Source organism: Phocoena sinus, chromosome 17 (genome assembly GCF_008692025.1).
Source record: "Phocoena sinus isolate mPhoSin1 chromosome 17, mPhoSin1.pri, whole genome shotgun sequence".
NCBI lineage: Eukaryota > Metazoa > Chordata > Mammalia > Artiodactyla > Phocoenidae > Phocoena > Phocoena sinus.
In genome coordinates, this window is record NC_045779.1 from 78,559,647 (window position 1) to 78,576,416 (window position 16,770).

The 16,770-nt window shown below is 52.4% G+C and overlaps 1 protein-coding gene across 2 annotated transcripts; it reads left to right on the forward strand.

The window, feature by feature from the left end:
• The first annotated feature begins 1,595 nt into the window (after window positions 1–1,595).
• ZNF623 (zinc finger protein 623) lies at window positions 1,596–13,247 on the forward strand. Of its 2 annotated transcripts, none has more exons than XM_032610069.1 (2): window positions 1,596–1,711; window positions 9,139–13,247. In XM_032610069.1, exon 2 carries the CDS (start codon window positions 9,226–9,228, stop codon window positions 10,708–10,710), a length of 1,485 nt encoding a protein of 494 aa, XP_032465960.1. In that variant the 5' UTR covers window positions 1,596–1,711; window positions 9,139–9,225; the 3' UTR covers window positions 10,711–13,247. The 2 variants fall into 2 exon arrangements, with proteins under 2 accessions (XP_032465960.1, XP_032465961.1); XM_032610070.1 differs by lacking the exon at window positions 1,596–1,711 and adding an exon at window positions 3,861–3,876.
• Window positions 13,248–16,770: the final 3,523 nt, after the last annotated feature.

A 16,770-nucleotide genomic window follows, 5' to 3' on the forward strand; every position in this document is an offset into this window, starting at 1 on the left:
AAAGTCCTCTGGGCATATCTGTGTGGGATATGTGCCTGGTTCTTTATCCTGATCCATAGACCTAGGTGTCTATCCCCCCACCAATGCCACACTGTTCTGATTACAGCAGCAGTACTGTAGGTCTTAATATCAGGTGGTGGTCCTTCCATTTTATTCTTCTTTTTCAAGAATTTTTAAGCTGTTCTAGGGCCTGTCCTGTCCATATACATTTTAGAATAAGCTTATCTGTGTCTACTAAAATTCTTTCTGGAATTTCGATAGGAATTGCATTAAACCTTTAGATTAATTCGGGGAAAATTAACATTTTTACGATGTTGAGTCTTCCAGTCCATGAATACGATAATGTCTCCATTTATTTAGTTCTTCTTTGATCTCTTTCATCACCATCTTTTTTCTTTTTCTTTTTTTTTTTTTTTGCAGTACGCGGGCCTCACTGTTGTGGCCTCTCCCGTTGCGGAGCACAGGCTCCGGACGCCCAGGCTCAGCGGCCATGGCTCACGCGCCCAGCTGCTCCGCGGCACGTGGGATCCTCCCGGACCAGGGCATGAACCCGCGTCCCCTGCATCGGCGGGCGGACTCTCAACCACTGCGCCACCAGGGAAGCCCTCATCATCATTTTTTAATTTGCAGCATACAGATCTTGTCCATGTTTTGTTAAGAGACATCCCTCTCCCTCTCAGGCCTCCTCCTCCAAGAAGCTTTCCCTGCTGTGCAGAGAGGTGTGTGTGTGCTCCCGGTGGCGGCCAGGAGCACTTCCTCAGGGCCCAGGGCCCCTCTTTGGCACTGCTTATTGTAATGACCCCCTTGCTTGCTCCTTGCATCTCACCCCCTGACAGAGCTGGTGCTTGTGAATACTGCCCTTCCCCAGGTCCAGCTGGATTGTGTTTTGGTCGGCTTTGGGTTTGGAAATTGGAGGCATGCTCTTCCACCCGGGGGTGGGGTGGGGGTTGGGGGGCGGGAATCAGCGGGATTTCCCGCGACTGTCCCCAGCGGCCATTCCTGCTCCCGCAGGACCAAACGCACGGCCGGTGCAGGAGCGTGGCCCTCGAGGCGGTCGACCTGGCCACTCACTAGCTGTGTGACCTCGAGGAAGTGACCTGGCTTCTCCAGCTTCAGTCCCTGGTCCGTAGAAGGAAGATGTTGGAGGACATTCCTCGTGGGCTTGGAGTGAGCCTCTGAGGGAAGGCTCGGGAAGCGCTGCCCGCCACGGGAAGGAGGCGGAAGCCCTCGGCGGCCCGCGCCACACCAGGCCTCGCCTCTCTGAGGAGCGGCCCCCGGCCCGTGCCCGAAGGTGGAGGGGGGACGCACGCCCTCGGGCCCGGGGCCGCTGGGCGCCGGGAGCTCCGCCTGGTTCTCAACGCCAGCATTTACAGCTCCCGGGAGACACAACCCCTGTCAGCCATTCACACTTGGCGGGCAGGCGGCGCTCAAGGCTGCGGGGGCGCGGGAGATGCCGTCCTGCTCTGCCCCCTGCCCGGCTCCCTGCCGGGCTCCCTGCAGCCCGCGGCCGGCCGGAGGCCCGTACCACCGAGAGACCGGCTGGTCTCTGCGCGCCTAGAGCGGCACCGGAAGCTCCCCGGGCGGGGCCTCGGGCCGATTTCCGGCCGCGGCGTGCGGGCGGCCGTGCGGGCTTTGTCAGCAGGCCAGCGGGGCGGGCGGCCAGCGGTCCGCGTGCGGGCGCGCGCGCCGTCCTCTCGCCGCTGGGCGCCGGGTGAGTGGCGCGTTCCGGGCCGCGGGCGGGGGCGGGGGCGGCAGGGTCCTCCGGTCGGGCGGACGGGCGGGCTGAGCGCGGTCGGCCCGCACGGGGGTCCCGGAGCCTGGACCACGGTGAGCCCGGCTCCTGGCAGCCGTCACGGCCGCCCCCGCTGGGCTGCAGTCCGGCCCGGGGCCCGCAGCTTCTCTCCCTAAGGAACGTCGTGTGGGTGAATACCCGGTTGCACTCTCTTGGTTCCTTTCTCTGGCTCCAGGGGTCACACACCCAAGCCGTAGAGCCTCCAGCTTCAGCGTCTGTGTCGCAGTTCTCAAGCCCACCAGCCCTTCCGAGGTGGCCTGGCGCGGGGTGGGGTGGGGGGGACACAGGTGCGGCTAGTACTACTGTTTGCTCTAAGTCTGCCTCCTCTCCCAGGAGTCCAAGGGAGCGCTCCAAATGATGCTGGGGAAGTGGCCGGGGCCTCGAGCCTCTTTGTGCTGGAGGAGATGCAGAGCCGGCACCTCTGCCCTGGCGGGGGTAGAAGTGATGAACAGGATCCCCTCCAGCCCTGGTCCTGAAGGAGAACTCCCAGGTGGGGAGAGGTGATGGGCTGCGCTGTCCCAGCTCTCCCCTGAAGGCTCCCTTTCTAGAGTCGTATCTGAACCCGGTGGCCGTCTCTGCTGATGTTCTGGACGTCTTACCCCCTCATGCAGTGGCTGCATGGTGGTCATGGGATCTTCAGGGCCTGAGTAGCATGCCTGTGGTTTCCCAGGAATGTTAGCTGGAGGCCAGTTTGAACTCAGGCAGTTTGTCTGTAGAGCTCATCACGCTGCAGTAGCCTCTCTGCAGCACATCCTTTCCCCGAGCTCCAGTCCCAATGAATGACAGAAATGTCTTTTGCCCACCTAGGGTCTGAGAGATGCCAATCTAACCGAGTCTTCAGGCGATACCTTGCTCCTGTCCACAGAGGTGGGACTTTTTGTAGATGTAACATTGTAACGGTATCTCAATAATGGTGATAACTGCAGCGTCCCTCTTATGGAGAATACAGAGAGAAATGAGTGGGGAGGGGTCTCTGTACTTTCACAAGCCTAACTTGGTGGCTCCAGCCCTTCCTGGAGTGATGGTGATGGATTCCTGACTCTCCTGGAAAGGTCCTGGGGACGATGGGGCTTGCAAGGCTGAGCTGAGAAGGCCCAGACCACATTCACAAGCCAGTGATGGAAGGGGTGCTCAGGGAAGCAGCTGACCCAGAAACAGGGCGAGGCCTTGAACCAGTTCAAGGAGCTGTCAGGCATGTCCAGTGCTGCCTCGGGTTGTGGAAGATGACTGTTGAAAGGGCACTGAACTTGTCAGGAAAGGAGAAGACCATTGGCCTCGTTGGGCAGAGCCCTGGGAGCAAAAACCAAATGGCCATGGGGTGGGGTGGGGTGGGGTGGGAGGAGGAGGAGATAGCAGCTAGCAGCTGGCTCAGCCTTAAACGAGTCACCTCCCTAAACCTCATGGATGGTTGTGAGGAAAGAAGAAAAGCACACGCCAGGCACTGGGTCCCCAACACGGCTGCAGTGGCAGAAGCTCAGGTTGATGACAGTGGCGGCTGCAGGGCAGCACAGAGGTGCGGATTCTCCTGGAGCTCTAGTCCGTGTCTTCCTCGTGTGTCTTTTTACTCTCTTTTTCCCATTATTCCCAAGGGTGAAGCTTTGCAAACCTTCCTGCTTCCTTTCTTTAGGCTGTAAGCAGCAGACAGCGACCTTGGCTAACTTGTAAGCCCAAGGCTGTAACGCCCTTTCACCAGTGCAGACAGCTTCTAGTGCCTGCAGCGGGCACTGCCCCCTCACCATCTCTGAGCCCCTCTGGGCTGCTCACAGGCTCCACTCCCAGGCTAAGCTTCCACTTCATTCGCAGCACTGAGGCTTGCCCCATCTCTCAGCATCAACTGTGTATTTAGACAGTTTCATGTTATATTTTGTCCCGCAAATTCTATATAACAGAAGAGTGGGCCACATTAGCCTTGGATGTTATGGAACCAGATGTCTGGCGTATTTTTACTTCCTTTGTTCATTTCATTCAGGTTTCTTTAAATGAAAGAGTATCAATTTAATTTTGCTTGAATTCACAGAAGAAAAAGGAGCTAAGCAGAAACTGAAAGATTGCTGAATTTAAGATAAATGTTTATTCAAAGCAAGGTATATTTAATTTTTAAAACTTCCTCTAAAGTTAAAAAAAGTTATGAAAATCATGAAAAGGCATACATTTTTAAAGCTATATTCTTGTAAGTATATGCAAGCCTGTTTTCAGATGGTATAACAGTCATTTTGAACAAAAAAATCAGAAAATATCACCTCCAAAACAAAAAACCAAGTCTTCCCCCCGCCTTTTTTTTTTTTTTTTTTTTTGCGGTACACGGGCCTCTCACTATTGTGGCCTCTCCCGTTGCAGAGCACAGGCTCCAGATGCACAGGCTCAGCAGCCATGGCTCACGGGCCCAGCCGCTCCGCGGCACGTGGGATCTTCCCGGACCAGGGCACGAACCCGTGTCCCCTACATCGGCAGGCGGACTCTCGACCACTGAGCCTCCAGGGAAGCCCTAAGCTTACTTTTATAATACTAATCCCAGCTGATCTAAGCAAAATATCCTGTAGAAGTGACATCGTAGTTGGGAAGGGAAAAAAATCTTCAACAGCGGGAAATGGGCAGTGGAGGTAGACAGGCCTGGCTCTGAACCTGAGCTCTGCCACTTCACAGCCTTGGGTAACTGACTTTCTCAGCCTCTGTGAAGTAGAGTAAAGAATAGAGGTAATAACTGCCTCACAAGGTTTGGAGGTGTCCCTGAGACCATGCAGGCCCGTTCAGCACTGCCTGGTTGGAGTTTGAGGGGCCCTCATAAGTAGCACCCCTCCTGCCCTCCCAGGTCTGCGCCAGTGAGGCCCATGAAGAGCGAGAGGTCACCTCACTATTGGTCAAAGCCTAGGTTGGAGTGACACTGGACTTCTCAGGCGAGTGCTGGTTAGACACTGTCCTGCCTGCTGGACACCTTGTCCAAGAGGTTGGGTGCTGCATGCCTAGTTATTCTCTCAGACCTTTCATTTGGCTAACTCCTTCCACCTGTCTGGGGAAGAGAAGCGGGCAGAATATGTCAGGGAGCATCCTTCCTCGTGACACCAGAGGCACAGGGATGGTCTGCCTGTGGCGCCTGATGTGTAGTAGGGCCTCTGAGCGCCTGTGCTGGCGACGCTGCTCAGAACGCCAGGTGCATCTGTGTGAATGAACTTGAAGAATGCCAGAAAGTGTTGCAGGTGGATGGGTATAGTGTGAGCCCGTGTTCATGTCTGAAAATCGTGTGTACCTAAGTAAATGTATCATCGTTTTTGTTTAATCAGAGGTCTGGATGAATGTGTATAAACTGAACAGCTAACAGTGGTTCTCTGTTGGATTGCTGGGGGTTATCATAGTCTGTATTTTATGTTTACCCCTTGAAATATTTTTACAATGTGTATCTTATGTTTTTAATCGCTAAGAATTAACAAGATATAAAAGTGAAGTAAAACAGGCTATGAGACTGAGGAGTGTGGTCCTGATTTCATAATACATTGGTGCAGAAAAGCACTAGAGGAAAAATGCCCGTGTAATCTGAGTGGTGGGGTTAAGGGTAATTTTATTGTTATTTTTTAAGTTTTTCTTGAATAGCATAGTTTACCTTTATACCTTGAAAAAATAACTAGTTAAAAGTAATTTTTATAAGCAGAAAAGATTTTAAACCAAGTTAGTGGGCCTTTAACTCGGAAGAACATTCTCAGCGAACGTCACCAGGCAGTGGTCGTAAATGCTGCGTCACAGGGCACCCCAAGAGGGCTGCTGCTCCAGGAAGCTGTGTTGCAAATCTCACACGGAGAGAAATGCCTTGCATAGACTTGTGCTCAGCTTCTCATCCTCATTGTCAGCTCTCGGTTGCGGGTTCAGTTTCTTTATCATCACAGGGAACGTGGCCTCTGAATAGTCACGTCTAATAGCAGTATTTAAGCATGGGTTCATTTTGCTGTAACAGATTCAAACATAGTGTTTCCAACAGGAACCTTGGTTTCTCGTGTTCCATCTCACAGGCAGGTGGGTGGCTCTGCCCCTCCAGCGCCCTGGAGCCTACCATACGTCACCGCGGGTGGGCGAGAGGGTGGGAGACGGAGGCATGCGCACATCCCTTCCATTCCTGTCTCACAGCTGGAATCAGTCACAGGGTCACACCTCACTTCAGGGAACTTCAGGAAATGAAGTCGTTCACTGCTGTGTGTCCACTAAAATTTCTGGAGGGGTTTCAATCACTCAGAGGAAGCAGGGACGCCGGGCAGTGTGTCTCTGCCACTGTTTACCCCATCGGCCACCCTGGGCCCCACACCAGGTCATGCTCAGTTACTGCTTCCCGCCCAGAGCCAGGATCTCTGTGTGTGGCCTTCTCCCGGCACCAGGGCCTCTTCACGTGGTCACAGTCTAAACTCAGACAAGTCCCGCCCTCCCCAAAAGCTGTCTCCTCACCCACCACATAGATGCCCCCACTCAGGAAGGGGAAGAACCCCAAACCCACAGCAGTCGCTGGTCCACAGCGGCTGCAGTTCCCAGTGGAGTCTGCAAGGGCGGCCTGAACTGGTGGCCACTGAAGCGAAGGAGTCCCAGGACCCAGCGGAAATGAGCACCTCTGTCGACCAGAAGACAAGCACAGGACCAGTTATGGCAGCTCTGTCCCCAAGCCCGAGCTGCCAGCCCCTCGGTGTTGGTGGATAGGAGAGAGGAAGGCGCGCGACGGTGTGTTCACGCAGTGGAGGCCGCACACCGTGAGGTCTGTGCCACACAAGTGGCCTCCCCAGTGCGGCGCTCAGCGTCAGCAGACCCATGGTGGGGGCGTGACCGTGCCCGGGAGGTAATTAGATCGTGTGGAACGTTCTACACCCTTAGGGGTATTCTAAAAAGCACTGAATTGTGCACTTTAAAATGGTGAATTTTATGGTGTGTGAATTCTGTCTCCATAAAAAGTGGGTACATGTTGAATAAAAAGCAGACACAAAACATAACCGTATGATTCCATTTAATTGAAATAGAAAACATGCAGGATTCACCTATAATAATAGAGATGGTTCCCCTTGGAGGGGGAGCCTCTGGGCTATGGAAGTGTTGGCGCTTAGGCAGGTGTACGCCAGAAGTTCATCGAGATGTGTGCACTTGATGCGAGCTGCCCCTCGCGAAGAAAAAAGAACAGCCTGTTGGGAAGAAGCCCTGCGGCCCTAGAGCTCGTGTTACCTGGTTACACCGCTTTCCTGCCCCGGGCTGCTCCCCTCTGCTTGGCTGTGCCCTCAGGGGCACATCCTTGTCCTTGGCAGCCACGTTGGAAATGGGTTTTGGAGGGCATCGCTTTGTGGGGCTGCATAGCAACTGGTCTGCTTCCCACTGGTGCAGATTTGGGGTGAGAGGTGATCATGCAGGGTCGTCTTGGACGGAGCTCCTGGGAAGTGGGCGCAGCTGGGGGGCACGCTCGGGGATGCATCTGTGAGGAAGGAGGGATCGGGCAGTGGGTTTGAAACAGGCCCAGACACATCCCAGTGGAGCTTCGGGGCTGGGTGACCCTTCCGAGTTGCCCCAGGTGGAGACTTCGGTGCTCTGCGCTCTGTCGTGGGCTGGGCCCCAGCTGGGGTGTGGCAGGCAGGGTCCTGAGATGGCCCCGACTGTGCACCCCTCCCGGCTGCCAGGGAGGGCTCTGGCGGTCAGTTGACATAAGGTAGGGCTAGTCGGGGAGCCCTCGGAAAGCAGGCTTTCTGCAGCTGGTCACGGAAGAGAATCAGAGAGGGCGTCTGAGCTGCTCCTGCCTGGAAGGTGCGGGTGATCCCGAGGGGCCACCAGCCAGTGATCGGGGACAGTTCCACAAGCGCAGGGGACCACCTTCTGCCAACAACCTGAGCGTGTGGAAATATGTTTTCCCAGAGCTTCCAGAGGAGATCTCAGCCTGGCTGACACCTTGTGCGACCCTTCTCAGGGGCCCCAGTCGTACCAGGCTGGGCTTCCGACCTACGGCCCTGTGAGATGGGAGCTGGGTCCCTTTTCTGCTGGAAGTCTGAGGTGAACTGTTACATAGCGACGGATGGCTCGCAACGGAGAGGGCGTGACTGCAACGGAGCTCAGCTCCGGGTGCGAGAATTCCAGAGCTGGAGAAGGGAGCTGGGCACAGCGTCCCAGAGACCGTGGGAGGTTAAATAAGCACAGGCTTTTCCAAAGCAAACACACCTGTGGAGCGAGGCCCACGTGCAGGTCACCAGAACCCTGAGGCCTCCCTGCACCCCCTGCCAACCACGATCTTCTCCCTAGAGACCATCATTGACTCGAGTCTCCCACCATGGTTGGTTTTGTCTGTTTCTGAACTTTGTGTAAATAGGATCATACGATATGAACTCTGGCTCACCGTTACATCTGTGAGGTTCACCTGTGCTTTTGTGTGGGGCAGGTCTCTTCATTGCTATGCATTCCTCCCTTGTTGGAGGACTCCTCAGTTTACCCTTTTTTCTGTTGATGGATATTTTGGTGATATGAACAGGGCTGTGGTGAACATTCCAACCCCAGACTTCTGCAGGGCGGGGCCGGGGGTGCACAGGTGGACGTCTTTACCTTGGATTCGATCAAGGACATTTAACCCTGTAAAGAGGGAGGGTGTGGTGTGGGCGCAAACACAGGTAGGTTGGTAAATGTGGGAGAAAGTGGGCGTTCTCGTCTCATTGCTTCTATTTGCTCACTGAAGGAAGACGCAAGGTCATCGTCCCTGAGAGGAAGGACGGCGTGTTGGACATTTGAGAGGAGAGGAGAAACCAGGAGATGATCTTACGGGGGAGTTGGCCAAGTGTAGGAATTGCCGGCAGCTCTCAGGGTCCGTTAGGCAACTGGTTATAAATGTAGAGAGAACTGAGTCGGCAGGGGTGCAGACACCGATCAGGAAGGAAGCTGAATTTTACTCGAGTTGGGGTTTTCCCGCACAAGTATAGAGGAGGGGAAGGGCAGGGGAGTTAGGATTAATATGCAAGAGAATGAGTGTAATATATACCCCAGATGAATATAATCCCATCGACCATCTAGGCTGGGGGAGGAGGGGCAGCGCAGAGGTGGTAAGAGCAATCCATCTGTGTTTCTTTGGAATATGTCTTGATTTTTGAGTGGAGTCCAAGCCACATCCCTGCCCATCTGCCATCGGCCAGTCTGTCCCCTGGAGTTGGTGTTAGCGGTGGAGCCCAGAGAGGCCTTCGCCGGCGGAGAGGCCGGCGGGGTGAGCCGAGCACGGTGCTGGGCCGGGAGTGTGGGCAGAGGGAACATTTTCCTCTCTCCCACTCCTTGGATATGCGTTTTGCTACCCGCCCTCCCGCTCCAGCAGATTCCCGTCTGTTAAGGAAGGGAAAAGATAACCGTACTCTCTTTGATTGCAGACTGACGGGTGACTAGAAGGTGACTCCGGAGCCTGAATTTCTGAGCATGGAAATCTGCAGAAGACAGTGTCCGAAGCCCTCACCGTGATGGAGCTCGCTGCCCCTGCGCCTGGCGGGGGCTCTGAACCCAGATTAGGGGGGCTGTTGGGAAACCTGGACGGGCAGAGCCTGCGGAGCTGCCCCTCCCCGGAGGGAGGTTTCAAGCAGGTGACAGTTACCCACTGGAAGATCCAAACAGGAGAGGCAGCGCAGGTGGGCAGTACGTCAGGAGGAAGCCCCGTCCTGAGCTCAAACCTCCTCCTGCTTCAGAGAGAGCTGATCGAAGGGGAGGCCCACCAGCGCGAGGCTTGCGGAAGCTTCCCATTTAATTCGGACCTGGTCAGACATCAGGTTTCTCAGGCTGGGGAGAAATCTCACAGACGTGACGAGTGTGGGAGGGGCTTCGGCCAGAGCTCCCGCCTCGTGGAGCAACCGCGCGCTCACGGCGGAGACGGACTCTACGTGTGTAACGCGTGTGGGAAGGACTTCGTTCTCTACGCGGATCTCGTGGGGCATCAGAGCGCGCACGCAGGAGAGAGGCCCTTCAAGTGCGCTCAGTGTGGGAAGGCGTTCTGTCACAGCTCGGACCTGATCCGCCACCAGCGCGTCCACACCCGGGAGCGACCTTTCGAGTGCAAGGAGTGCGGGAAAGGCTTCAGTCAGAGCTCGCTGCTCATCCGGCACCAGAGGATTCACACCGGGGAGAGGCCCTACGAGTGCAACGAGTGCGGCAAGGCCTTCATCCGGAGCTCCAGCCTCATCCGGCATTACCAGGTCCACACGGAGGTGAGGCAGTACGAGTGCGAGGAGTGCGGGAAGGCCTTCCGCCACCGCTCGGACCTCGTCGAGCACCAGAGGATCCACACCGGGGAGAGGCCCTACGAGTGCAACGAGTGCGGCAAGGCCTTCATCCGGAGCTCGAAGCTCATCCAGCACCAGAGGACCCACACCGGGGAGAGGCCTTACGTGTGCGGCGAGTGCGGGAAGCGTTTCAGCCAGACGTCGAACTTCACGCAGCACCAGAGGATCCACACTGGAGAGAAGCTCTATGAATGTAACGAGTGCGGGAAAGCGTTCTTTCTGAGTTCGTACCTTATTCGACACCAGAAGATCCACACTGGAGAGAGGGTGTATGAGTGTAAGGAATGTGGGAAAGCGTTTCTCCAGAAAGCCCATCTCACTGAGCATCAGAAGATCCACACTGGGGACAGGCCCTTTGCGTGTAAGGACTGTGGGAAAGCCTTCATTCAGAGCTCCAAGCTCCTCCTACACCAGGTTATTCACACTGGAGAGAAGCCCTATGTATGTAGCTACTGTGGGAAAGGCTTTATTCAGAGGTCAAACTTCCTTCAGCACCAGAAAATTCATGCTGAAGACAAACTCTATGAATGTAGTCAGTATAGGACAGAGTTCACCTCAACTCCAAACTTTAAAGGCAGCCAGGAGGTTCACCAAGAGGGACTTCCCTTGAGTCAGACCCCCATACATTTGGGTGAGAAGTATGTAGGTCAGGGGGAGCACACAGACTTGTAACTATTCTCCAACTCACTGAGTGATAGTCGAAGCGAGCGGTGTGAGCCCTAAGTCATGCGGCTTTGGACGTGTCACCATTTCCCAGAGTCACCGGCAGGGCTGCCTCTGGAGTGGGCTGCCACCTCCCACTTGGCTGCCCAGCCCGCCCGCTGTCTTCCTCCTCCGCTGGGAGCACGTGCCCGCGGGAGAGCCACGTGACTGGACAGCTGACTTGGAGCTGGACCAGCCTGGGGGGAGGAGCTCGGCCTCGGGAGAAGGTTCTTCTGTTTCAGTGCACAATGACAATTCACCCCAGAGTTAAATCCCTTCTAAAGTAGAATGATGTACCTAATCGTATCACTTTAAAAGAGTATTCCTTAGCATTTTTTTCTTTTTCTTTTTTCTTTTTTTTTGCGGTACGCGGGCCTCTCACTGTTGTGGCCTCTCCCTGTTGCGGAGCACAGGCTCCGGACGCGCAGGCTCGGCGGCCATGGCTCACGGGCCCAGCCGCTCCGTGGCATATGGGATCCTCCCGGACCGGGGCACGAGCCCGCGTCCCCCGCATCGGCAGGCGGACTCTCAACCACTGCGCCACCAGGGAAGCCCCTCCTTAGCATATTTTGATCTGTCAGAAAGGCAAGTTGGAGAAACATCCTTTCTTATCTAAAACCACAAATTGGTTCCCTGTCGTCCTTAGGATAAGTTCCAATCTCCCCATCCTACATCCGAAGGCCTTTTGCTTCCTGGGGCCTCTTCTCCCGCCGGTTAACTCCCTGCCGCACCGTTGGCACTGCGGCAGCACTAACTGCTGGACGTCCCCACTTACCCAGGCCGCTCCTGCCTCCTTGCCTCTGTCCTGGTTGGAATGCCCCCTCTCCTCACCCGGCTGACTCTCGGCTCAGCCCGCTACCCCTCTGCTTCCGTTCCTCGGTGGTCCTTCACCTCTGTTGCTGCCCTTACTCTGATATGTCAAAATCGTGTTTCAGATCCTCTCTCTTTCCTTGTTACAGTGTTAACTCGTGGAGCACAGTGAGTGTATCTGATAGATATATGTGTCCCTGGCGTCTAGAGCAAGGCAGTACAAAGCACACCCCCGTCCTTGTGTACCTGGCTTGTCCTCTCTCTACTGCGCTTTAAAATATGTTTTCGGATGCTCTTTTTGCTGTTGCTGTTTTGTGTAATCTGCTGGTCTGTCGTAAATGCTTCCTCTCGGCCCTGCTGGCCTCTTCGGCTCATACTGCGTTCAGCACTTGTAGGCAGGAGCCAGAGTGAGATGGCGCCCCTTGTGTTTTTGCCTTCACGGCTTGTCCATGACTCTCCGCTTGCCCTGGGGGAGGCTTGTCCTCAGTCAGTCATCCGTGTATCTTCCTGATTCATTCAAAGGGCACACAGTCCTGGTGCGCTACATGACTTTTCCCGTCTCAGCCATTCCATGATGGAGCCAACGTCTTCCCCTCTCCCTGCTCTCTGGCTCACTTTGTCATTGATTTGAAAATGTACTTATCTAAAAGGACCAGTGCTAAATACTGGGAAACCGAGAAGAAGGAGACACCATCTGTCCTGAAGTCGTCCAGAGTCTGATGGGGGAGGCAGGAAGGTCACGGTACGCTGAGTTAAGTGTTGAAAGAGAAGTGTGTTCCCAGCTGGAGCATAGGTAAGGAGGTGACTAATTTGGCATGGGGCAACTGGGACGGCTTCGCAGAGGAGGTGACAGCAAACTGGTCTACAGAGATAAGTAGACATTTGTCGGCTAGAGCAGGGGATGGTCTGGGAGGGAATCTGGGGAAACGGCAGGACTGGTGGATCCCTCTCTGGGTACGGCTGTTCGAAAGCAGGCCAGTTTTATTACACAGCAGAACTGTTAGTTGTTCCCTCTGAATTTCTTTTATCTGAACATTAACAAAACAACCGGTTTCGAAGTGCTGTGATAATGGATTGCCCGTGAGGGTATATCTTGAGTTCTTAAACTCCAGCAACCCTAGAAGCCTTGAGGGGGTAAATAGTTCAAAAAGAGCACACAGTGCTCCGTCTTTTGGAAAACCCACCATGACTGGAGATGTTTCAAATGGTATAGAAGCAGATATTACCAGCCCATTTTAACCAACTTTGTTTGGTTGAGGTCCAGTTGCCATACGGTAAAACACCTATTTTAAGTGTACAGAATTTTGACAAATCCATACGCCTGTGTAACCATCATCATGATCAAGGATAACATGTCTGTCACCCCAAAATGTTCCCTTTTGTCCTTTCCCGGTTAGTCCCACCTCAGGCCCGAGTAACCACTTCCTGCTAGTGTGGATTCGTTATGCCTGTTCCAGGACTTCGTATAAACGGATTCATATGGCACGTAATCCTGTGTAACCCAAACGTCTTTCACTTCGGCACGTTTTAAAGACTCAGCCGAGCGGTTCTGTGTTTCCACAGCTCTTTTTCTCTGTGAGCAGTGTTACGTTGTACGCGTAAGCATCATTTCTTATTCATTCATCTGTTGGTGGAAATTTGGGCTTCCAGCTTTGGCTGTAACGAATAAAACTGCTATGAGCATTTCCGTAGAAGTATTTATTTGGACGCGCCTCTTTATTTCACTTGGGTAAATGCCTAGGAATTTAATTGCTGGATTATAAGATACGTGAATTTTAACTTCATGAGAAATTGCCAAAAAGTTCTTCATCGTGATTGAAGACTTTTACACTCCTGCACTGGCAGCGTTCCACTGGTCCACATCCTTACCGACACGTGGTGTTGTCACGGTTCCAAACCCTCATCCGCTCCAGTGGCACACAGCGGTGTCTCTTTATGCTTCTCATTTATATTTGCCTGCCGAATGATGAGGCTGAGCATCTGTATCATTTTTTGTGATGTGTCTGTTCACACCTTTTGCCCATTTTAAAATTGGGTGGTTTGTGTTATTTACTTATGAGAGTCTTTTTTATATTCTAGGTCAAAGTCTCTTCCCAAACATGTATTTATTTATTAAGCTATGGCTGCACCACACGGCTTGTGGGATCTTAGTTCCCCGACCAGGGATTGAACCCGGGCCCTCAGCAGCGAAAGCGCTGAGTCCTAACCACTGGACCGCCAGGGAATTCCCCCAAACATATATTTATTATGAATACTTCCTTTTTTTTTTTTTTTTTGCGGTACGCGGGCCTCTCACCGTCGTGGCCTCTCCCGTTGCGGAGCACAGGCTCCGGACGCGCAGGCTCAGCGGCCATGGCTCACGGGCCCAGCCGCTCCGCGGCATGTGGGATCTTCCCGGACCGGGGCACGAAGCCGCGTCCCCTACATCGGCAGGCGGACTCTCAACCACTGCGCCACCACGGAAGCCCATAAATACTTCCTTTTAGTCTTAGGCTTACCTATTTTTTTTTTTTTTTTTTTTGACTTAAGAGACTTAAAATGATTTGGAGTGATTTATAGCATATAAAGTGGTATTTAGTCTTTAGTGGAGAAAGTTGCTAGTCACCTGTAAGAAAAACAAGCATTGTGGGCATTCCTAAGACAAATGAAATAAAATCTCATCAATTTTGGCTATAACCAGGCTTCTCACCAATAACTGTATTAATTTTTCCAGTATTCAGACATACCCTAAAATATAAAAGAGGATGTCTGCTTCTAAATCACATCCAGTGTGAACTTGCATAGATGCAAAGCACAAATAGAGTTCTTATAACTCCACAGGCAACCTGAAAGTTTTAACCACCCTTTGTGCTCACTTCATATTACATGAAGAATAATGGAAATACGGGGAACACTTCAAATATAAATATTTTACAAATCCTTACTATGTGGTTGTCCTATTCTTGTAATACTCCACTCTGGTGGCCTTTGTTTTTGCTTGTAAAATTAAGTTTAAGTAGCACATTAACCTTTCACCTCAAATATGCCTTTTGATGTTCATTATTACACCAAAAAGAAAGAAATTAACAACCAAATAACAGATGAAGATGCTGCAAGGGAAGAGATAAATGAGTTACAATTCGTTAGGTGTAAAAATATGTTGTTTCAAATTCAGAATAATTTAATAACTTTGTTATTTCATATGTGTCTGGAAATGGGACAGATACATGTCCTGATCCTGTCACATGAGGTAGAGTTCCAGCAAGCATTCGGTACAACGTTCCAAGATAGGGTTAAAGTGACATTCCTGTTTCCCTTGAGACCATTTCCATCGTCAAAGAAAAAAATTTTTTTTTCATATCTTTCAAATACGTGACGTCTTCTACGTTTTTCAGCGTGATGCGCGAGACTCGCTCTGGTCTTTGAAGGCGGCGGTGATGAAGCAGCCGAAGGCCAACAGCGAGTTCCTGGCTTACCTTTTAATTTTCTTAATGATGTCTTTTGAAGATCAGATTAAATTTTTTTTGATTAAGTCTAATTTACCAAAAAATTTAATATTTTACACTTTTTGATTTCCGTCTTGGTTTTTTTAAAGCCTTTTCCAGTTGTCATTGCCAGTGTGTAGAAATACATTTGATTTTTGTTAATTGACCTTGTATCCAGCAACCTAGATGAATTCACTTACTGGTTCCAGTAGCTTTATTCTAGATTCTTCAGCGTTTTCTATGTAATCAAAGAATTTTACTTCTGCCTTTCTAGTTTGTATAGACTTTGCTCCTTTTTCTTGCTTTATTGCTGGGCATCTTATACAATTTTCAGTAGAAGTGAGAGGACGTCTTGTTTTCATATCATGGTAGCATTGCTCTCAAAGAGTTGTGAATTAGTCTCCCCACATCTATTTTCTGAAGTTGTTTGTGTAACGACATTACTTCTTCCTTAGACCTTTGATACATTTCACCAGTGAAACCCTGGGGAGTTCTTTGTGGGAAAATTACAACTTCAATTTCTGTAATAGATAAAGCACTACTCAGATTTTTCTATTTCTTCTTGTGACAATTTGGTAACTTGTATCTTTCAAGGAATTACTTATTTCATCTAATATAACTGAGGCGTTGGCATAAGGTTGTTGAAACATTTCATTGCTTTTGTGCACTGTACTTTACATTCTATCTTAATGAGTTATATTTAAAATGATATCTCCGCTTTTCTTCCTGGTGTTGGTGATTTGTGTCTTCCTTCTGCTTTTCTGATCAGTCTAGCTACAGATTTACCAAGGTTATTAGTCCTTTCAAAGAAGCAGCTTTCGTTTTCCTTGATTTTCTCTATTGTTTGTTTTCTATTTCACTGAAATAGAACGATTTTATTTCTTTCCTTCTACTTTGAGCTAGATTCCCTTCCCTTTTCTAGTTTATTAAAGTGGAAGTTTGGTTCTTAGTTTTAGACCTTACTTCTTTTCTGATGTAAACATTTAAAGCCAGTATTTTTCCTCTAAACATTGCTTTAGCTGCATTCCACAGACTGACGTATGGTGTTTTCATTATTATTCCTGCGGCCCGGGAGTGCGGGCCGGGTCGGGTCGGGCCGGGTCGGGCCGGGCTGGGGTCGGCCCCGTGGCCCTCCACCACCGAGACGAACGCCTAGAGGGGCGGAAGCGCAGCTTCCGGAGGCGGGAGAAGCACTTCCGCTGGGAAGTTTTCTTCTCGCTCGCTCGCCGCGGCCCTTCCCGATCCCGTCCTCGCGGAGGTCCGGTTAGGCTTACGTGTAGGGGCCCACCTGTCGGTCAGCGTGCGCGCGCCCGCCCGCCTCAGGTCCCTCCCGGCGCGTCCTCCGCCTCCGGCCCGTTTCCTCTTCCAGCTGCGCCCTCCCCGGGCGGCCCCGTCTGTGGTCGTGGGCGCCCTCCACGTTTGCGAGTCCAGCCTGCACCGCTCCGGTGGGAGCCAGACACTGTGCCCGGCTGCCGGCTTAGTATGAAAAACACCCCGCTCGGGGCTCCTCCGCAGGTGGGAGCCGCGTCCTCCAGCCCCAGACCATCACGCAAAGTGACTGGCGTTCTAGCTCCGTGGTGACCTTGAGTCTTTCCCGCCTGTCTCCGTTCCCACCCTCCACGTCTACCTCCCGGCCCCTTTCATCTCTCCTCTCGACCTCCTCAGTGGTCGGTGGTCGTCTCCCTGTCTCCCCGACCTGGTCTTGTCCTGCCGCCTTCTGATTGGCTCACCGCAGTGGGGGGGGGGGGGTCTTTCT

What these genes read in the sequence shown, in the direction of transcription:
- ZNF623 (XM_032610069.1), top strand. Translation starts at nt 9,226, where the DNA reads ATGGAGCTCGCTGCCCCTGCGCCTGGCGGGGGCTCTGAACCCAGATTA.